The following is a 22,669-nucleotide window of genomic DNA, read 5'->3' on the forward strand; positions in this document are numbered from 1 at the left end:
AAAATCACAGGATTTGGAAGGAAATTTTTGCTTTGTTAAGGGCACTAGCACATGGTGTTCTAAAATAATGACAGAAATAGTTGTAGCCATATTGCTTATCCCAGAAATCCAACACTTCTAGGGAGAATGCCAAATGCCAGGCGGATTTCTCAGTTGTTGCAAAGTCTTGGGAAATTACTGATCATCTTCTGGGGGAAAACACTGACCCAGCCAAGGGCTCAGCACCCTTAGGTGACACAACAACCAGCCAGCTTTTTAAGGCTCAAAAGAGTAGGCAGAAAAATAAATTAATAAAATCATGCACGTCTTACACAGCCCATATCTGATTAAACCCAAAAGCTGGATTTAAAGTTGAACAAGAGAAGTGTAAATTTTTCTGAAAAATCTGTTCAGTGATGGAAGAAAAAAAAACCAAAACAGTCAAATTTAATGAGGGAAAAATTAAACTCTGGTCAAGATCCAGGTGGAGATTGTACATGGCATTATTATAGGCTCCCATATGTTTCCTAGAGGCATTGAACGTGATAAGGGAATTCAGACATGGGGAAATGTAATTATTTGTGATTAAAACAAAATAGCACCCAGTTTATGCACATACTGCTCCTGTTGCATTAATATTATTCTACTGAACTGAATTACTTTCAGATGCTTTTGTATTTTCAGAGGTAGACATGGGGTTTTTAATATTCTGTTTCACATGTTACTTTTTTTAGCCATAAGAACTTAGTGACATAAAAATTTCTGTCTGAGTTGACACAGTTATTCCCTCTTGATGTCTTTAAGTAGGAGCATAATGTGACAGATGACAGTGCTGAAACTCAGTGTCTCTCACAGGCTTAAAAATGAGTTATTCCTGCAAAACTTTGAAAACTATTCTACAGGAGACTAATTTTTATATTCTGAAATTTATTTGCTTTTCTTTCTCCCCTCATTTTTCTATGCCTAGAAACATGTATGAAAGCAGGGATTTAGTTGTTCATTTCCTCCTGCTGTGCAGCCATCCCAGGAAATCATTTCTCCCAGTAGCAGCTGAAGACTAGGCAGCAGCATAGATCAAATAAACACTGAGACATTAAAACAGGGCTGAGATTTAGGGCTGGGTTTAACTGCAAAAACATGAGGACCTGTGTTTGAGATTGGCAAAGTCCTGTTGACAGGTGATTTTGGCTCAAAAGGAGGAAATCAGTGTGAAGTCTGAGCTGTGTGAAGGCAGGTCCAGCACAGCCAGGACACAAATTACAGCAGGCAGAAGGAGTATTTCTGAGATTCCTGTAGGTTTGGGGCAGAGAAGTCATGCCAGCAAGATCTCTTGTCACTCTGGAGCTCTCAGAGAAAGCTGTTCCTGGAGAACTTCAAGAGCATCAAAGCCAGACAGGAGTCACAGAATTTGTTCCATTCCAAGAGTCCAGACTGAACTCCACTGGAAAAGAGAATTTGTACCCAGGCATCCCTAGCCAGGATTCACACTACCAAACTTCCCAAGACTTCACACAAGGTTTTGGGTTTAAGTCCTTTCAGATGTTTATTTAATGCTAGATTAACCTGTTTGGGATATTAATTACATTAAACCCAAAACAATAATATGAGTCAGTCTGGGTATGAACAGGTACAGAAAGTTCCATTTCAGAAAATTGCATCTTTCCCTTCCTGCTTTTTATTATTTGGATAATTTGCATTAAAATAAAGTCTCTACTTGTGAGTGTTTGCCCCCACTGCTTTATTATTCACTCAGAACACTCATTCTTTGCATATGATGTGATCATTATTTGCTGTTGAAATACTTTTAATGTCACAAAATGTATTAAATCTTCAAGTGAGGAGTGAGCAATTGGAAAACCCTATCACCTAAGCAACAGCAGTCCTATTTCATGCCTGTGTGCCTAATTATACCTCACAAGGCAAAAACCCCTTATCTCCGAGGGAATGATATATTCTCCTTCTTCCCAAACATTTTTTTTTTGTTTTTTTACATCTTAAATGATGGGCAAAGCTGGTAGGTTCTGCATTTTGTAACCAAGCCAGGCACATTTACTTGTCAAGCATCAATGCCAGGTTGATATTTGATATAAAACGATCTTGTTGTGACAAAGAGGGGTGGTCAGAGGTCCTGCAGTGCTGGGGACATCCTTCCACCCTGCCAGGTCCGTGGGTCACACAAGGACAAATGCAGAACTGGCCAAGAGGGTAAGCCAGGAGTGGCCGAAGTTCCTGGGCAGCAGGGCTGACCCTGAGCCCGCTGTGAACTCCCAGTGCCAGGGATGTCAAAATGCAGAGAGCCCTGCACAGTCCATTGGGATGGCAGCGTGCTCTGGCCCAAAAACCCTGAACCATGACGGGTCCAAGAGGCTGTGCCCAGAGCCCCATAAGGCACTTCCAGAGCCCCGCAGGACTTTCCCCAGACATTCCCCAAGCTCTCCCCAGTGATCCTGATCGCTCTTCCCACAGCTCCGGAGGCTGTTCGCGGGCAGTGCCAGGCCTCGCCCATCGCTCCGGGCTGGTGCCGGGGCTCAGCTCCCGCCTGAGGCGCTGCGAGCGCGGCGCGGCCCCGTCCGGAGGAACCGCCCGGAGCTGCGGAGCCCCGCCGAGGCTCCCCCCGCCCCAGGCCCGGCCCCGCGCGGCCGTGCCCGGCTCCCGGCCGGCAGGAGCCGCTGCGGGCGCGGCGCGGCGGGGATGAGCGAGGCGGAGGGCGGCTCGGCCGCCGCCGTGGAGAAGCCGGCGCTGCCCGCGGCCGGGCCCGGGGCGGCCGCGGCGGTCGCTGCCGCTGTTGCAGCCGCGGCGGCGGCGGCGGCGGGCGGGCCGGAGCCCGGCGCGCCGGCGGAGGAGGCGGCGGTGGTGTGGAGCCCGGAGGTGGAGGTGTGCCTGTTCCACGCCATGCTGGGCCACAAGCCCGTAGGTGAGCGCGGGCCGCGGCCTGAGGGAGCGGCGGGGCCGGGCCGGGGAGCGGGGCCGGGGCCGCGGGGCTGCGGCGGGGCCTGTGGGAGCGAGCGGGCCCCTGAGCCGGCCTGTGAGGGTCACAGCGAGCACGGGAAAGTGTGCCTAGGCAGGGTCATTCCACAGACAGGCACAGCATTGTGCCCAGGCCGTTCTGGAGTATGGGCAGTGAGGGAGACTCCGCCGTCTCTCTGGGCGGTGTGTCGCAGTGCTCGCAGGAATGAAGTTCTTCCTCGTATTCAGTGCAGCTTCCTGTGCATCGGTTTCTGGCCATTGCTTTATGTCTTATTGCTCTGCACCACCGAGCAGAGCCTGGATCCATCCTCTTGGCACCCCCCTTTAGATATTCATAAAGTCTTAGACACGTCTTCGGAGGCCGAGCAGGCCCAGCTCCCTCTGCTTTCTGTTGTCAGAGCGATGCTCATGTTCCTTCATCTCTGTTGCCCTCAGTGGGCCTGCACCAGGAGCTCTGTGTCTCTCTTGTACTCAGGAGCCCAGAATTGGACACAGCACTCCCTATACTTTATTTGGGATGTTTCTCAAACAGCCCCTCTAAAAGCTCTGGCTTTGTGTTATTATTACCCACAGGGTATTCTCTCTAGAGAATAGCACCCACAGTGTAGGGTGAAAGATCAGCCTGCCCAGCTGCTGGCTGTCCCTCCTGTAATGTATGGATTCCTTGTAACAACGAGGCTTTTTTAAATTTATTAAGTAAATAAATAAATAAATTTCTTTATATCTCTAAATATCGTAAAGAAAACTATTGGCAGAATTAATTGCACTGGGTTCTTCCCCCAGGTGTGAATCGCCATTTCCACATGATTTGTATCCGGGATAAATTCAGCCAGAATATCGGACGGCAGATCTCATCCAAAGTGATCTGGGACCATCTGAGCACCATGTATGATATGCAGGCTCTTGTGAGTATAAAGGGTTGGTGCTGCCACGTGGTTTCATGGAGTTCAGAAGTTTTGTCAGGCCAAAATCACTGGGCCTGTTGTGCCTTTCATGGTACTTAGCTGTCAATCTAGTGAGTTGATGGGGTTTTCCCTAAATAAATTGGATTACGTACTAGACAATAAAACCTTGTGAAGTTTTTTTTTTTGGGTTTTTTTTTATACTGTGTTATGACTTTGTTTATTAAAGTTGCCTAAATGCTGATCCACAAAATGTTTAGATACATACATAAGTGTCAAATGAGAAAATTACTGTGTGTTTACATACGAATTTGCTATGCTTGAGTTGTGAAAATGATCTCAAATGATCATGAGTTGTGATCTCAGGTATCCTGACCTCAGTAATCAGTTTGATACCAGAAGCCTCTTGATTCTCTAACATCTGAAGAGTCTTGTTAAAACTTCTTTAGCTCCTAATTGCATGTAAAATAGAACTGGAGATTGCATGTCAAAATTCAAATTAAAGTCTTTACCAGTCACTCACAGAGATCCTTCTTTTCTTTCTAAGCATGAATCTGAGATTCTTCCATTCCCTAATATAGAGAAGAATTTTGCTCTTCCTGACGAAATGATTCAAGAAGTGAGAGAAGGTGAGATGTGATTGCTGTCTGATTATTGGTTGCTTTAATCTCATCCCAGAATCTTTAACTAAACTCCCCCAAAAAAGCCTGATTGTCAAATTTAATAGAAATGTGCAGGAGTTGGACAGAAATCTGAGGTTGACCAGTGAGAGCTGATGTGTGTTATCCAAAGTAGGAACTAGGAAGTTCAAGCACCTGCCAAAGGACTTCTTGGGATATTTTAAACTTGGGATATTTTAAACTGGAATGCTTTTCAATTACTTGGTACACTAAACTTTACACTAAAAATTCAGTGTAAAATCTTAGTACAGATAAGACATTGCAATATGTTTTACCTGTTTAGCATTTCACTTTCTCATGTTAATAATAATTTCTTGACACTGAATTACTGCTGAATGTTCCATGGAATATTTGAAAATATGCAGAAGCTACTAATCCAGAAAAATTCCATGTGGTTCTTTAAAACCATCTAACCATTGCTAACAATCCTTTCTGTAGGAAAAGTAATGATGGAAGAAGAAGTGAAAGAGGAAATTTTAAAAGAAGATATGGAAACGCATGCAGGTCCTGAAGAAGGTAATTTTGTAACTCTCTACTGTGTAATACGAGATTAAACACCAATTGTAATTGAGAAATTAATGTTAAAATGTAAATCCAAATGCAGTGTACTTTGTGATTTGTACTCAGACTTAGCCTGTGCTCATGCTAAGAACTTGATTAATTTAAGAGTGCACAGAGTAAGCAGCTGCTTATTGAAAAGATTTCTTCTTTGCTCCTAATTCATCTGTACAAAGTTGTATAGCTTGGAAATTTTTTGCTTTAATATGTACTTGACAAACCCCTGGGAGTCTGAAGGAATCTGAGGATTTCTGGAAGAAAGCTGAGTGATTTTTTTGAACTTAAATGCTCTGTGTTGGGAACTTTGTAGTCATGGGGGAAATAGGGCTTATAAATCAAGAGAGATTGTAAAATTGCATGCTGAAATGAGAAGATGGGCAGAGTGTTTATTTTATTTTATTCTCATTACCTTGCTGCTTTTAAATAAAAGGCTTGTTTTCCTAACACTTTGCTGTAGAACAAGTCAAATGTGAACAGTAGAGATCCTGCCATTTATCTTAACAGACCAAGCCAACTGCTAACTATATAATTTCATCATATTTATATCACTGAGTAAGTGGTGTTTAAAGACTGTAATAAAAGATCTAAAATGTATTTTAAAATATATTAAATTTTTGGGTGTTCACTTTTAAAATTATCTATGGTACCAAATGTAATGACTGCTGCTGATGATAAATTCCATAGATTGGTCCTATGTTTCTGTAAGTGTTCCTTTAAATTATTTTAAAATTAAGTGCTGTTTAATTCCACTTAATGAGTTTGATTTTTAGCTTGTCAAAATATATGCCTGTCTTTAAAGCAAATAATAAAAGCAAGATGTGCCTTTCTCAGAGATTTTTCCTTTAGAACTGAAAGTAAGACTTAAATGCTGGACAAGTATGCTGAGAGTCGATTGTTTTGAGACGTTTTATGGAATATAAAGAAGTTTGATATCACTCTTGTTTGCCTATGTGTATGACTCTGATCTGGAATCATTACTTTGGTCCTATTTCAGTTTTTGCACCCTCTGGAAGTTTAGCAAAAACAACTGAAAAGCCAAGCAGCAAAGAGAAAGAGAAAACTTCATCAGATCCTGGATCCAAAGAAGGGTCTGATAAGAGGAAGCGCAACAGAGTCACCGAGAAGGTTCTAAATGCCAACAGCAACCCCTCGAGTCCCAGCGCCGCCAAACGACGCAGGACATAGAGCTGAGAGCAGAGAAAAACTCTGGGATGGGAGGAGAGAGCAGGAAAAACAAGGAGCAGCAGTCACCACATGAACTTTGGGAGGAAGTTAAAGATACCTGAGCCAGTATTGGAGGAATCTGCATGTTGGCTTTGTCTCTCCTGGGTGTGTTCTGGGCAGCAGCCAGGAGCCACCTTCCCAGGGTGTGGGGACAAAGCTGGCAGTGGGGAGGGTGGGTGTGACAGTGCCAGGGCTGCATTTCAAACCAGCAACACACTCTGTGTCAGCACAGCTCGTGGGGAGAGTGCCCCATGGGGCACAGGGCCTTGGAGCATCCAAAGCAGAGGTGGTTTCTGTAAATGTGGGGTTGCTTTTCTGCCTTTGCTGTCTGTGACTATTACAGACCATCTGTGGGTAATGTTTGGCCATTTCCCTTCCATTTGTATCAAATGTCTCAATTTGTTTGGTTCAGTAAAACTTAAATTCTTCTAAATGCAGATAACCACTGCATTTGAAGTATTCTGTCACTCTCTTTGCTGGAGAAACCTCATTTCACCTTTTTTGATGAAACATTTTTTAACCATAAGTAAAGTGGAAATTATAATGCCCCTAGCCCAAATAATGAGTAAGTGTCCTAAATAAAAGATCTGGTGATGACACATGGTTTTACCAGGGATCAGCTGAGCTGTGCATGAATGTGGAGGTGTTGCTTCATCCATTTGTAATACAGTAGTGTATGACAGTGGGGTTTGTACTTAATTATTTATTTTTTTAAAGCAGTTTTAGTAGATGTGAATAGAATTGGTTTTCCAAAATGTTCATTTTGTTCTACAACCGAAGAATCTTGCTGACATTGCAGTGCTTATCTTTTTTATGCCAGAACATTGAGAATTGATGAAGTTACTATTTTTGTGTTGTCAAAAGAAGGGTTGCAGTCAACAAACACCTGTTAAACGGTGAATGAAGCAGGCTGAAATGGTACTGAATTTGTTTCATTATATTAACTATCAGTTAATAAAAACAAGAATTACTTCTTGATTTCTCAGTATTGCCTTCAAGGTGAGGCACTAGGAGTCTTCTCAATTTTTTGGTTTTATTCTAGGTACATAGCCAAGTTCTTGTCTGCCTAATTTGCTTCTCTTGTTTTATACAAAAAATAAATTTGACTTGTTTTTATTTTACTAAATGGCAGTTGTTGTGTGACTTGATTAAGATCTGGCCCAACTTATTTTGAGAGTAATTTAGCATTAAAGTGCCAGTTACGTTATCACAAGTCTCATGTCCCTGTAGGCAAATCCTTCTCATCCATGGCATTCTCATCAAAATTTTTTGCTCTACCAATGAAATGTTTCTATAGCTTGGAGTAGAAATGTGTGGACAATAGCGTGTAGTGGTGCAGCCACTCAGCACAGCCTGGTAAAGGAAAATCCACTTGGGCATTTCTGGTCAATCCAGCAAGGCAGATTTTGTATGAACTGTTTGGATGTGAAGTTGTGTATTGGCAAAGGTGAACACTTGAACTGCCCCCAGCGCCTTGTCCCCCTCGCTTTCAGAGTGCTGCCTCTTTGGGAATGCTGTTCTTATATCCCTTCTTTGGGAATGCTGTTCTTTTATCTGTTCTTTGGGAATGCTGTTCTTTTCTGTTCTTTGGGAATGCTGTTCTTTTATCCTTTCTTTGGGAATGCTGTTCTTTTATCCTTTCTTTGGGAATGCTGTTCTTTTATCCCTTCTTTGGGAATGCTGTTCTTTTCTGTTCTTTGGGAATGCTGTTCTTTTATCCCTTCTTTGGGAATGCTGTTCTTTTATCCCTTTTGCTGGACAAGGCTGGGAATGCTGTTCTTTAATCCCTTCTTTAGGAACGCTGTTCTTTATTTCCTTTCTTTGGGAATGCTGTTCTTTATTTCCGTTCTTTGGGAACCCTGTTCTTTATTCCTTTCTTTGGGAACACTGTTCTTTATTTCCTTTCTTTGGGAACCCTGTTCTTTATTCCTTTCTTTGGGAACGCTGTTCTTTATTTCCTTTCTTTGGGAACCCTGTTCTTTATTCCTTTCTTTGGGAACCCTGTTCTTTATTCCTTTCTTTGGGAACGCTGTTCTTTATTCCCTTTTCCCGGCCGAGGCTGGGAACGCTGTTCTTTATTCCGTTCTTTCGGAACCCTGTTCTTTCTCCCTTTCTTTGGGAACCCTGTTCTTTCTTTATCCCTTCTTTAGGAACGCTGTTCTTTCTCCCTTGCCCCGCTGCCCCGCTCGGGCCGGATGCCGCGGGCGCGGTGCGGGCGGGCGCAGGAAGGGGGCGGGGCGTGGCCGCGCTTCCGCCCCGCGGTTCCCCCCCACACGTGCCCGGGCTTTGTGCGCTCGGGCGGGCGGAAGGGCCGCCCCGCCGCCTCACCCCGCTCCCTTTCGCTTTCCCTTTCCCTTCACCTCCCCATGACGGCCTTGGTAAGCCCCAGGACGGAGGAGGCGAAGGACGAGGCCGAACTCTGGAGCTATGACTCCACCTGGGAGGGGGAGTATGAGGAGGATGAGGAGGAGGAGGAGGATGGCGGCGGAGGCGAGCCGGAGGAGGCGGCGGAGCAGGGCCGGGCGCGGGGCTGCCGGCACAGCCAGGTGCGTGTGGGGGCGCGGGCACGGAGCGGAGCCTGCGGGGCTGAGGGGACCCTTCCAGCCCGGAGCCCCGTGCCGAGCCGTCCTTGCCCGCTCTGCCGCTGCTCGGGGCCGGGGGAGGCCCCGCGGGCCTGGGGGATCCTCGGCTCGGAGCGTGCCCTCATCCTGAGGAAGGAAATCCTGCTGGAGGAGCGGGGCTTACAGGGCTGCTGTCACTTCAAGGCTCCTCAAGCTCCATTACATTGCCATGAGCTGGGTTATAATTTGTTTTCCCCCACCATACCCTATGATGTGTGTATTTTATCCTGTAAATACAGGTTCTGTGCTGTGTGTGGCACCTGCCTGTTGGCACTGCTGATGGCTCCTGCATTTGACATTGTGGCATTGACATTGTGGCATTGATGTTGTTTGAAGTTTTTGGTTGGTATGCTCAGCTTTGTGTGGTAGCCTTCCCTAGGCTTTTTCGTGCCATCAGTAAAAATCCATTACATAACATCTGCTCAATTTAAAAAATGATCTGTTACTCTTCGTTTCTCATAGACACGTTTTATTTCTTGGATAGTGAATGTAGAGCAACTTAGAAAACCAAAAAATGGTCTGTTTTAAAAACTAAAGGTACATGTGCAGTTTTGAGCAAGGTGCTGCAAAGCACAAGCACTTGTGTCTGATGCCTTAAAATAATATTTATTTGAAATAAAAGGAATTTGTTAGTGTCATCTGAGGTTTCTGTTTATAGCATCGGTGTTTTTCAGTTTGACATGGAGTGTCAGGAATTTCTTCTCCAGCACTGCTTTGGTAAATACAACTTTTTCCTTTTCAGTACTTCCTATGTCTGGCAAAACACACTTCAGTCCTTTAACTCCTCCCTTTTCTGGGAAAGGGAAACCACTCCTTCACTTCGAGTTTCGTTTCAGCATCTCATCCTTATTTTTAGAAGATAAAAAAGCAGATAAAGCTTTCTGATTAATATACTTTCAAAAGAGATTCATGTTAAGCTTTCTTTTTTGCTTAATAAGCATTAAAATATAGAAATAACCACTTTTGAAGGAAAAATAAATTCTCTGCATGCATAGATCTGGGAAAGGCCAGAGGTATTTTGGGTGGAGTACATGTGATTCTGAAGGGAAAAGGCAGAGATTTCCTTTGAAGTTTTTTTGCAATGTTTAAATGCACCCTATCAACTTTTCTTTTGTACATGGTTGGAGTTCACAAGCTTTAATAACTCCAGAACATTCCCTTTATTCTGTTTAAATGTGTTTTGTTCCTCAGGTTTTTTTTTCCTTAGAGCAATGGATGGTGACAACTGTAAAAGCAAGGACTATTTTTTCACTCCAGTGAGTGGACATTCTCAGCTTTGCCAAGGAAGATGTTGAGACTTAGAACCCCTGGAATATTCTGCATTTTTCAGTTAGGAGCTCTTCAGTGATGAATGTGTAGTCCCCTCTGTCTGACAGTGCCCAAAAAATTGTAAGGGCACTGAGAATGAATGCACAAAGAAGCAGTAAATCTTCTGCTAGCCATTTATGCCTTTGCAGCCTGGCAAAGGCATGGATAACTTTCCCTAACTTGTTCCTACTTCTGCTTTTTTTACACTAATTCTCCTTCTTCTCCCCTCAGCCTGGATGGTTTTCTTTACGGCTGAAGCAGATAATGTCTTTCTTTGGTACTGAGGTTAGAGTTTTTTATTGTTATTTGCACTATGCACTTTCAAAACAAAATTTTGCTTCTGTTTTTGCATTTCACTTGTCTCTGCGAGTGTTCACAGCCTGAAGTTCCTGCAGCTGTGTCTTTCCAGCTCCTTTGCATTTCAGTGCCTTCAGCTTCTCTAAATGAGCTTTGAAAACTACAGGGGTTGTGTTCATTTGAAGAACTTCTCTCTGAGACTGCTGAAGCACCTGCAGTTCATGATCAGCTGTTTTAATAACAAACCCCATGGTCCTGCCTTCTCCTAAATCTCCATCAACAAAAAGTTTCAATCACTCTTCTGGACTCTCATCTTTTTTATTCCTGTGCCTCGTTCACAATCCACATCCCTTTTGGTTACAGCAGCTTTCCAGCTGATTTCTCAGCCAGATCATCTTTCTACCACTTTTTCCTGGCTATGTTCTCTGCTTCCCTTGCTCTTCCCACAGCAATGCACATTTCTGCCTGGTGTGATACAGGTTTGGAGCATGAAACCCACTTAGTTTTGCTGTGAGACAAAAAGGTGTTTGATTTTTATAGGGAAGTTTCAGCCTTGCTGTTCAGTTTGTGTTTCTTAGCTGGAAAGAAAAGCCTTAAGTTGGAAGTTTGTAGAGACCCAGAAACACGACCAGCGTGGGAGGAGCAAAGCTGAGTTTTGCTCTTTTTGCTTCCCCATCTTATTCTCTGTGCTGTCTCCAGATTGCCTTTTCCCTGGATCTGGCTTCCTTCTGGACAAGCCTTTTACAGCCTCTTGCACCATGGCATTGCATCTGTTTCTGTATCTGCAATGGCTCTTCAGCAAACCAGTTCTCTTTCTAAGTGGGACCCAGTCTGCTGTTCTCCTGTCCCACCTGACTGTGTTCAAGGATGTTACTTCAGAACCTTAAGTGTAAAGAATTTCTGGATTATTTGGTAATTGGGAGCAAAATTGTCATTAATGCCACGTAACTGTCATCAGGGCAACTGAATGAGTGACTTCATTACAGCAAGGTGCTGCAAATGTTGACCAATTCCTGCTTTAATAATTAATGAACTAGTGATTGGTGTTGTTAGAAAATGGTTTTATTTCCCTCTGTGCATGTGATGTTGAGAAATATCAAATGGGATTATGAAGTAATTTGGGGGAGTTTTTGCTGCTTCTTTCTTCTAAATTCATTTTAATGCTTGTTTTGCAAGACTCTGCACATCTTACCCTCATTTCCCAACTTCCCTGTTCTCTCTGTGAGCTGGCATTGAACCCTCTGCCTGTGCCCTCTTTGGGTGCCCTTTATTCATGAGCAGTCTTGTTCCTTTTGGTGGTTCTCAATTCACAGAACACTGTAAAATGCTGTGGTGGTTTGGGATGTGATGGTTCAGCACTCAGCAAAATTAAACCTGTCTGTGTTGCTTGTGAATGTAACAAAATCTCTTATTAAGGTATTCAAATTATAAATCAATATGTATATATTTCAGTTAAAATGCGCTTTTAAGTCATACTTGCAACTTCTGTTTCTTTGAGGTTCAGAGGAGGAAATGAAGCTGTTCTTTGTGAATTCTGTCTAAATGTGACACTTGGAATGAATCTAGCACATCTGTGATGAGAACCTGGTGCCTGTTCATGTGGCACCACAGGTTTTTCTCTGTAGCAATTTGAATTATGCATAAAATACAGTGAATTCAGCTGTAACTAGGTAAATCTGTCACTTGGCAACTAATAGGGATTCTGTGAGTCACTGCTGTGGGTATTCTCATTTTGTATCTGTTTCTTGTTTTCTTAGTGAAGTTTGGTTTCAAAATGTTCCAACTAAATGCTTTGTATTTGCAGGATCAAAGCTCAAATTCCTCAGTGCTGACTTGGAAGGGTTTTCAGGTAGGCTTGACATAAAATTTGGTTACATGGAAAGATGAGTAATAATGAAGATTGTGATTGGGAGAGAAGTCCAATAAAATAAATATCTAATGTCACCACGTGTTTCTGCTGCTACCCACTGTGTAAATGAGCAAGGCTGATTGTGAGCATAAAGCGCATATTAAGAAAACTTCTATTTCAGCAAGGTCTGCAGGGAATGAGTCTTGAATTCAATTTAGCATCCTTAATTCTACAATTTTAAAGTCTAGCCTCTGTCTTCAGTAGGGTTTATAGCAACTCAGAGGCATGTCTTGTTCTAAAGCCTTTGAGTTAAAGAAAAACAATGACATTTTCATATTTGGGATCTCCAGCTTGTTCTCATAATTTCCACTGGCAAACCCAAGGGGATAAAATAAATACATAAAACATAAAAGCCTTTATTAATAAGGTAAGAGGGGAAAATGAGTATTTTGGTTACAGGAGATGGTGTTAATTTAATCTTGGTTTAGATTTGTCTTCAGGAATGCAGCACCAGTCTGGTTGGTTTTGGGGGTGCAGAGTGCAGGGCACGTGCAGGGGAACCTGTGAAAAGTACTGAATTCAGTCAGGACATTATTTTATTTTATTTTATTTTGCAGAAGGTGATTTTATTCTGAGTCTCTGCTCTGTCTCTTCTCTCCAGTGCAGCGGGAGGCGCAACTGGACTGCGGCGAGAGACCTGCAGAGATACAGAAAACATTACCCAGTACGTGTCCTGGGGCTCCTCCTCACCACTCCTGCCTTCAGAAACACTTCCTAGATTTGGGAGCACCCTTGTGCCTTTGTACTTACAGCCTCAGCACCTTCCAAGGATTCATTTGTGAGGGGGAAGGGATGATGTACGTGTGGGTGAATCAGGAATAAGGTGCTACTTTTCCCAAAGCACATTTTGAGGATTTAGCTTGAAATGTGTAGGGAATGTGAGGGAAAGCAAGGAGTGATTACTGCCTTTTAAAAGGTTGCTGCTTGTTCATTTCTTGTTCTCATCTCCAGGATTTGAAAGACACAGAGAATGATGAGGAGGAAGAGATGTGGAACTTAAGCTTTTATAAAAATGACATTGCTTTTGTGCCCCACGGTGAGTACCTTCTGTGGAGGCTGTTTGATGCCATCTGGTGCAGCTGGTTGTTGAAAGATTAGTTTCATTCATGTAAGACCATAAAAACCAACCAACCAACCAAAACCACCACCCAAACCAAATAAAAACCCACCAAGAATGTTATTTTAAAAAGATCCTGCTGTATTTTCCTTAACACCTTGCTTAAGGTATTTTTTTCTGGCTGGTTGTCTTGTTGGAGAAGCTAATACCTGTGTGTAAATATCTGGGTCTGGCTAGTGAGCTTTGTGGAGTGACTAACTGGCTAACTTTAATTTGGTGTCATTTCTTGCCTGACCTTTTCCTTTTCCTTGTAGGTGTGCATATTGAAACTCTGCTTTCATCTTGGGGGGACAAGTATGAAACACTGGAAGAAAACCATTCTTACATACAATGGTAAATTGCCTGCATGAACACAGTGCCTCTGTAGTTGTGCCTCTTTTAAGTGTCAGGTGGATGTGTGTTCCTGATTTCACACAAGACTCAGAATTAGTTAATTTAGTTAATTGAGTTGCATTCCTCAGGAAGCAAGGCACTGGAACTCCTGGAAACACAGGTTTCCAGTGCAGCTGTGGCAGTAGATCTCAGTCATTTGTATAAGCAAAATTTTTTGTTATTGGTGTAGACAATGCTTTTATGGGAGGGATTTACTAGAAAATGATTTCTGTGTCCATAAGGATGGGTGTTCTCCAAGAGATGCCTATGATATCACAAGTTTTGGAATCTTTTTTTGGTTCTAACAAGTTGGTACCCCAGGTTGGATGTCATCTTTGCTCATCTGGCCTGAAAACTTCTTTTCCTTCAGGCTGTTCCCTTTACGTGAACATGGGATGAACTGGCGTGCCAAGCCACTCACCTGCCAAGAAATCCAGGTATTTAATTTGATCTTTTGTTTCTTTTTTCTTTGAGATCTGAAGGGTGTTAGGATTTCCCCTAAATACCTGATATTTGAAGTCTAATGTTTTTTCCCATAGTTTCCTTAGGTTTTTAGTGTGCACAGAGCTCACAGTGAAGCATTTACCTATCTTGTGTCAGCAAATGAAGTGCTTAGTGATACAATCAACCCTTGTTTAGAATTCAGATGCCACTTGATCTGGTGCAGGTAATTAGGGAGCTGCAGCTTTTAATAATTGCTGTGTCTTGTGTTCAGGCCTTTAGGAAGTCCAAGGAAGTTATGGACAGGTTTATCCGTGCTTACAAGCTCATGCTGGGATTTTATGGAATCAACCTGGTCAGTGAAGAAACTGGAGAACTTGAGAGAGCAGAGAATTGGCGGGAACGGTTTGAAAACTTGAACAGGTGAGTGTGTTGATGCTGTTGAGCGTTCACTGCAGCCAGGCACTTTGAAGGGGGGGAAAAAAAGTCAATGCTTGGGAAATCCTCAGCCATTGAGGAGTGGAGGCTTTTGTTGATAAATGTTATCTAGTGAAAGTATTTTTAACTTCATTCTGTTAAACTACAAAATAGAAGTCTTTCCATATGGCTCCCTGATGGTTTATGAAGCACCCTTAATGTGTGTAAAATGTTTTGAGTCCCTGTTTGAAAAATGCTCTGCAAATGGTCTGGTTCTATGCAGGTTTTGTGGAGTAAGTAATGACCCTTCCTGGTGATATTAACACCTTGAAAGGAGTGGGCATAATCACAGAAGAAAAACAACTTGAAGTCTGTCAAGTGTTAGAAAGGAAAAAGCAGTTGTGTCTAGCTTAAGTGCTGAGGTTTTGGCAGCATCCTTTCATGCCTGTGCTCTCAACACTACAGCCTTACCCTGTAGGGTCTCTGTTAGGGGCAGGACTTGTGTGTCTGTCCAGCATGGTGGTTTTTATCTACTGGTGGCAGATTCAGAAAGCCAAAACTTTTCCAAGCAGCTGAGATGATGAATCCTGTCAGCCCAGGGAGGGTTAGAAAGGAGCTGCTGAAGGCAGACAGCAGCAATGGGTGCTTTAAAAGTAAACCCACCTGTGCTCCCATTTGCATTGTCAAACAGTCTTTAATGGCTCACAGCCAGTAAATGATAAAACATTTTGCAGTTGCCTCAGAGGTTCACAGTGACTTGTAAGACTTTCCCTTGACAGCTTTGCTTATCTGTTTCCTTCAGGTTCAGCCACAACAATTTGAGGATTACTCGCATCCTGAAGTGCCTGGGGGAGATGGGCTATGAAGACTATCAAGTGCACTTGGTGAAGTTTTTCCTCACAGAAACTCTTGTCGAAGAGACATTACCAAATGTCAAGAGAAGTGCCTTGGATTACTTCCTGTTCACTGTCAGAAGCAAACGGAAGAGGAGAGAACTCGTCCATTACGCTTGGCAACACTTCAGACCTCAGAGCAGCTTCGTGTGGGGGCCTCGTGACAAACTGCAGAAGTACAGACCCCGCTCTGCCAAGCCACACCAAAGGCCTGAGGATAAACAGGACACTCCATGTCAGAAATGTGGTGATTCTGTGGAGAAGGATCAGAACCAGTCTCCAGAGGTGGAACAGAAGGCTGGAGATGCTGAAAAGCCTGAAGTGAGTGATGAACATGTAAAGGAGAAGATAAGCAAAGGTGTTTCGAAGGTGGGAGATGATGAAGAGGAGAAAGAAACCTCATTTGCCCAGCTGGAGGAAAAGGATTTGAAAAGTGAAGCTGAAGAAGGGCAGGGTACTGCAGAGAATGACTGCACAAAGGAGAGCAAGAAGAGAAAACTGAATGCAAGTTTGGCAGATGCTAAAGGGGATGGATCACTGAAAAACTCTGTTGATATTGAAAACATTTCCCATAATCTGGGAGAGTGTGCAATTGATGCAGAGATCCCCTCAGACCCAGTCTCCCAGGCAGAAGAGAATCACGAAGCACTAAAGGAAGATGATTCAAGCACCAAAGAGCCGGCGGCGCCGGAGACCACGGATGCAGCTGTGAAACGCAGGAAAGTTGATAAAAAAACATCGAGAAACAAACCAGTCAACTTGGCCATAAACCTGAGCATGGGGCCCTCAGCCTCTGGTGCCAAGGCAAATCCATCTGCTGCTAACGGTGAGGCTGAAAAAGAAAATGACAGTGAGGAAAATGCAGCAGTGGAAGTGCCAAGTGAGAAGGGGGGTGGTGGTGGTGATGCAGATGGTGGGGAAGTGAGACCACCAGCTGCTTCCAGGCCCCCCAGGACTGGCTGCACTGCTCCAGTCAAGGATGACTGCAAGTCAGGTTCAGCAGGGGGTGATCAGCACCTCTGCAACAGCAAACTCCTGGAGGGTAAAAGTGAACTAGATGGGGTAGGACAGCAGGAAAAGGCAGGTGAGAAAGGGCAGGAGGAAGACACAGAAAAGAAGCAAGCTCCAGAGAGTCATGAGCAGAGCACAACACCCACTTGTCCTGAAGAAAACAGTGCTGAGGTCCCACCAGAAAAAGGTGAAGGCTCTGAGAATGCAGCAGAGCCTGGTGAAGAGCAGGGAGCAGCAGAGTGAGAGCAGCATGGCAAGCGCCCGAGCCAGCACTGCCCTGTGTGCTGGGAGCCAGCTTTGCTGGCTTGGAGAACTGAATAAACTTCCTTTGGGATGATCCAGCTGGCCCCTGTCTCACTTTCACTCTTCCACAGGGTTTTGATCATCTCTAGTAAACTCACTGAGATCCAGCTCTTGGTTACCCTAAAGAGGAAAACTCTTCATTTACTCATTTTCACAGACAGGCCACGTCCTGTTCTGGGGTGTATCTGATGTTCAGGGCTATCTTGGAGGAACGGGGATTTTAGCACTTTGCTTTGATTCTGGTTATGTCCCTACTGAAAGAGAAGAGGAAAATTGATCTTTCTCCTTGTTTGAATTACTTAACTATTTATTAAAGACACAATTTTTAATGTAAGACAGCATGACCTAATTTGCCAGGCCTTTCTACTGCTGTGTGATTTTGTTTGTTCTTGTGAAAGGCTGTACGTTACCAGGAGTTTTTTCCTTTCAAAAGTGCTGTTTCTCTAAAAGAGATGAGTATATGGATTTCACATGATGTCAATGTAGTTGCCTCTCCTCTGGTAAGGAAAATAAGTTTGGCTTTTGACTGGGATAAAAACTGTAGCCAAAATGTCTCTGACCAGTATGAACTTTTGTGTAGAGATTCTGTCTCTGCGGTGCAAAGTGCTGAGTAATTATTTCTCTCTATCCCCACAGGGTTTGCTTTATAGTTCTTGTTAGAGTTAAGACTACAAATTGCCTACTGAGAGTTTAAAAGAAAAAGCTCCAGGTTTTTGCATAAAACTGTTTAGAGTTGCTCTTCCCCAGGTTTTCCCACCACTTTTAGACCCTTTATAGTCTTCCACAGATTTTTGTGTCCATGACTGTTGCAAAGGCCCTCATCTCTCAGTTGCCAAAACATTTCCCAGTGCATTTTTTTCAGCCTTTGCTGGTAATTTGCAGTGGCCTGGAGGAGCCCTTTCCTGCAGGCCCATGGCATGAGGTTTGATGTGTCAAATCCAACTTGTTTCCTACTTAGGGCAGGGTTGCTTTGCCTTTAATGTCAGCCAGCCAAGGCATGTTCCAGTGCAGCATGTCTGGAAACCACTGGGCTTTGTGGGGCAGTTAATTGAAACGTTAATTGGAGAGGCTATGCTTGTCTGGTTCATTTATTTCCAACCCTCAAGAATTTACTTTCAGACCTTGCCAGCTCTTTGCCTGCCTCAGTGTTCCTGACCTCCCTGTCAGCTGTTCTGCCACACTTACACGATATTCCACCAAGTCTGAAGGAGCATTAAAACGGTTCAGCACCTTCACTCCTAAATATTTACAACAGAGGATCTGTTTCATGAAGCAGAGGAAATTGTTTCCAGCAGCCTGAAGGTCTGGATTTGTGTTTGCTCAGGTTGTTTGGTTGGTTTTGAGGTTCTTTGGTGCTGTTTGGTTTGTGTAGGAGATGGCCAGAGAGCAGATGCAGCAGCTTGTGCAATGTCAATGTTGTTTTTTTTCTCTGCTACAGCTCTTGAGCTTTATCTTTCAAGGAATTTGAGGGATGATTTGCCTTCCCAGACTGTAGGTTCTGATCCAGCATGCCACATGTGTGTGGGAATAAAAGTCTGCAAGTTTAACATCTGATGTTCATGGTCACACATGTACTGAAAAAAGGCTTTAATGTTTTTAAAATACTTCTTTCTTTGTAAGAACAGATGGAGTTAAATAGCCAATAAGAATATACTTAACTACAGAGATAAATACTTGAAGATGTTGAGTGAGAATTCTTTCCTAACAGATTCCTATGAATTGTTAATTGTGGCTTTTGTACAGATTTATAGTAATTTTCTTATTTAATGAAATTTTCCTTGTGAATATGTGCTCAGTTGGGGCATAGATCCTCTATCTTGTTATGGTGGGGTTTGGTTTTGTGTTTAATGGGATTTCACTGTGAGCCCCAGCCTGGAGTGAGTGCTCAAACCAAGCCCTTCCCTCTCCTGCCAGGTTGAGTTTTGGCTGTAGGTGTGTGCTGAGTTCACAAGGTGTTTCCAAGCATTCAGAGCTGTATCACAGAGTGTTATGTTAATTCCCCTATTAAAGCATGATTTTAATGCATATCAGTTTCCACTTACATTTTTTCATCTCTGATGGCAAGATATGACGCTGTATTTACCACCCCCCTGGAGCCATGAACAAGAAGTGTTGCTCTGCTCCCAGAAATGGAACTCTGCTGGGCTCACCATGGCACACACCTGCTGTTTCTTCCATGGAGAGGTGATGCCCAGTCTTCTCCACCTCTAAAACATGCCCAGTGAATGTTTTTTGGGGAAAAGACCACCCTCTCATGCTGCTTGTTTAATGGCATGCTTGGAAATCAGAATCACAGAATGGTTTGGGGTGGAAGGGACCTCAAAGTTTATCTTGGTCCAACCTCCCTGCCAAGGGCAGGGACACCTTCCACTGGACCAGGTTGCTCAGAGCTCCATCCAGCCTGGCTTTGAACACTTCCAGGGATGTTTCAGGATGTTTTGTATTGCTTTTGCAGCTCTTCTCCCACAGGTGTTGTGGTGCTCTGCAGAGCAAACCAGGACTGTGCTTTGAGCATCCCCGGGGCTCCAGGCAGGAGGGCACCTGCCCAGCCTGGCTGTGGGAGCTTCAGGGTTTATTTTCATTTCAAGGTGAACACTCCCAGGGTCCTTCCTGTGCTGGTCATGGGCAGGCTCCACCTGCTGCAGCCCCCCAAGCCCTGCTTGCTCTGGACAGGGTGTTGCTGAGGAATTTGGATCTGCTTTGCCTTCCCTCCTGCCATCAATTCTCCTCAGTGTGGAGGAGGAGCTACAAGCTGTGCAAAGCTGCTCTCCCTCTTGAGGTGTCTAATAAAGGATTCCAGTTACTCTGAATCCATCAGAAGACTTGGAGACACACATTTCTGTCCCCAGCTGCCTGTTCCACAGAATCTTGTGGGAACTTGGTAAATCTGAGTCCTTTTTCCCTCTGCCAAAGCTCTGGGAATACTGGCAGCTGGGGAGCTGGACAGACCAACACTGGGTGCTCCTACAAACCTCCTGGTGTAAAGATGCCGAGCTAAAATCAGGTATTTCAGTTCCTAAGCTTTGATTTTTCCACTTCTCCTCTTGTGTTCCTAACTAGATGAGCTGTGTCATTTCAGCCCTGAGGATTCTGGCCACTGTTCCTCTCCACTTCCAAGCCCTGATTTGGATGAAATTGTCTTTAATCAATAAAGGGAATAGTGAAGCTCATTGCAGAGATGCATCTTCATGAATCTATTGCCATTTGGGATCACCAGGCAGGGAACTGTCCCTCACAATATTTCAAATATTTCTTTGTGGTTTTGAAAATGTTCCTCCTTTTTCCTACTTGTATCTGTCTGATTGTTTTCTGACCAGCATTCATCACTTCTCAAGGAACGAGTGCTCTTCAGATCACCCTAAAAAAAAAAAAAGAGATGTGAACAAGCTCCAGAGCTAACAGAGCAGTAAGTGCATTTCTGTGTAGTGATTGTGCACTGTTACAGGTTTTTTATGTCCCTGCTGGAATTAGGTGGCCTCGGGCCAAAAGCTCACCCCGTGTTGCTTTTTACCTGCCCAGCACAGAGGTGGTGATGAACTTGGGTGAGTCCTAAGGAGCAGTTTTGTGTTTGCAGCTGGAGTCACCCAGTTGTGCTCCTGTGTCCCAGTCCAGCCCCTCCATGGGCTCCTGGAGCAGGAGGCTGGGGCTGCCCAGCAGGGCAGGAATGAGAGCAGCTCTGCCTGCCTGCTGCTCCCCCTCCTTCTCCCACCTCCTCTCCTCCAAGCTCAGCCCCTCTCCCTGGCTCCAGCTGGAGCCACAGGTTTATCTGGAGGCGAGGAGTCTCTGCTCTGTAAGCTGAGCCCCGGGAGGAGGAGGAGGGATCTGCTGGACCCTGGAGGAGAAAGGGTTTGGCCACCCCAGAGGGAAGGGAGAGAGGCAGAGCCTGGGCACCATGGCTGGATTCTCTGCTCTTGGGCTCCTCTCCCTGTGTCAGCTCTTGGCCACAGCATCAGCTCAGGTGAGAAACCTCATTTGTGTCTCCTGTGCCTCCTTGTTTCTCTAGGATAAAGCCTGTGAGGGTAAGAGAGGGTGGTTGGTGTGTGCTGTACCTGTGGGTGAAACGTGGCAATAGGCAGGTTGTGATTGTAAAGTTTATTACAAATGTGTGCCTGGGTTTGTACTGTGTGGGAAGTGTAAAAACTGCTACTTTATCTTGCTGTGGAAGTGTTGTTTTCTCATTCAGGACTGCAGTTATGAGAGGGAAAGCCTTGGAAAGGGAAGATCTGTTGATGCAAGAAAAAGTTTGCTTTTACAGTGAAGTAACTGATTTCCAACAAAACTGAACTGATCTGAGCTGGGTCTTTACCTGAATCAGAATTTTACTCATTCCCTCAATCAATTTTTGAATTTTACACTTACAGCATGTTTAACCCTTGCTCACTTGAGACATGAAGCTGTATCAAACTACCCTGTCTGGTGTTAATATTATTGTCTGGGGAAGTGACTCCTCAGTGAATTTTTCATTGTTAGTGAGGAATTTTCACAGCCTGGCTTGGGAATTCAGAACTCTGCTGTGAGCAGAGCAGCTTCTACAATGAAACCTTTGTTCCCTGAAGCTACAGTAAGTTGCTCTCTGGAGCCCTCTCCATACAGAAGTCATTTATTGGACCTTTTTTCCTTCCCCCCACCTCAGACCTTTCCAAAATCCCAGATTTTCAAGTGGCATTCTGCTCAGAGAGGAGACTTTCCCTTTCTCCTCCTGTCTTCACCGGTGTCTGTGGATTTGTTATCACCCCATCAGACTGGGGCTATAAATTAATTATTTCTACCAAGCACTTGGCACCTTTTCCATGGGCTTTGCATTTCCTTCTCTTCCCAACCCAAAATGTGTCGGTAGTCAGAACAATTTCCTATACAACAAAATGCCTTTGCTGCCCAGTGACCAGTTTGCATTTCCAGTAAAAGGAACTGGGAATGTGCTCAGTCAAAAGGGTTTTCCAAGGAGCCTTGCACTGTTCTGGGTCAACTCTGAGCCCACCCAGGCTGGCAGGGGGTGCAGATTTAGGGTTAAGCTGTAGGACTTGGCCACTGATTTCTGATCTAGCCTGGTGTTCCTTCTGATGGAAAAATAAACTCTTATCTCTCCTTTTCCTCAGTCCCTTCCAAGAATTGGACCACAAGGCCCTCCTGGACCTCCAGGACCCCCTGGACCATCTGGCAAGGATGGCATTGATGTGAGTGCAGGGGACAGGGGCTGGCTGGGGCGAGGGGTGGGGCAGGGCAGAGCCCAGGGGGGCAGAGGAGTGCTCTGGTTCTCCAGATCTGCATCTCCCCTGTTTGGGGGATGGACCTGGAGAATCACTGTCCTTGTGAGAGACCTCATTCTGCAGAGTCTGAACAGGAACTGGAGGTGCTGAGCAGGTTCTTTGCAGGGTCATTCCCCTGTCCCCAGGGAGAGCTCAGGGTTTGTGAACCTGCTTGCAAAGTAGAATATTTCTCTTCTGGCACAGGGTTGAGTGCAGGGTTATGATGTGTGTGGGGTCAGCACACGTTCAGCAGTTCAAAGACAGATTTATGTGATGCTTCAGAGCATCTACATTTCTAGAGAGGCTACAAGAGACTCAAATATGCAGCCCTGGACCCTGCTTTTGTCCTATTATTTTTATTTCAATATTGTCATCATGGTTATCCCTCACTTTGGCACATGGTGTGTCAGGATCCGGCTCTTGT

The 22,669-nt window shown here is 44.4% G+C and overlaps 3 protein-coding genes across 3 annotated transcripts in view; all 3 read left to right on the forward strand.

Moving 5' to 3' along the window:
* The first annotated feature begins 2,670 nt into the window (after positions 1-2,670).
* Positions 2,671-7,436, forward strand: LOC117004495 (MRG domain binding protein). The gene is made up of 5 exons (XM_033075275.2): positions 2,671-2,893; positions 3,730-3,851; positions 4,396-4,477; positions 4,967-5,044; positions 6,081-7,436. Exons 1-5 carry the CDS (start codon positions 2,671-2,673, stop codon positions 6,269-6,271), a joined length of 696 nt encoding a protein of 231 aa, XP_032931166.1. The 3' UTR covers positions 6,272-7,436.
* A 1,128-nt stretch (positions 7,437-8,564) lies between these two features.
* On the forward strand, positions 8,565-19,024 carry OGFR (opioid growth factor receptor). Its single transcript, XM_033075140.1, has 8 exons — positions 8,565-8,856; positions 12,341-12,385; positions 13,047-13,109; positions 13,397-13,481; positions 13,817-13,895; positions 14,305-14,371; positions 14,650-14,798; positions 15,595-19,024. Exons 1-8 carry the CDS (start codon positions 8,677-8,679, stop codon positions 16,937-16,939), a joined length of 2,013 nt encoding a protein of 670 aa, XP_032931031.1. The 5' UTR covers positions 8,565-8,676; the 3' UTR covers positions 16,940-19,024.
* Positions 19,025-19,358: 334 nt separating this feature from the next.
* The window catches only part of COL9A3 (collagen type IX alpha 3 chain), a 32,880-nt gene continuing 29,569 nt past the window's right edge, over positions 19,359-22,669 (forward strand). The window contains exons 1-2 of the mRNA XM_033075019.2: positions 19,359-20,957; positions 22,096-22,173. Of these exons, the coding sequence (XP_032930910.1) occupies positions 20,892-20,957; positions 22,096-22,173 (144 nt within the window). The 5' untranslated portion in view covers positions 19,359-20,891. The remainder of the gene's footprint in view (positions 20,958-22,095; positions 22,174-22,669) is intronic.

This window comes from Catharus ustulatus, chromosome 17 (assembly GCF_009819885.2).
Source record: "Catharus ustulatus isolate bCatUst1 chromosome 17, bCatUst1.pri.v2, whole genome shotgun sequence".
NCBI lineage: Eukaryota > Metazoa > Chordata > Aves > Passeriformes > Turdidae > Catharus > Catharus ustulatus.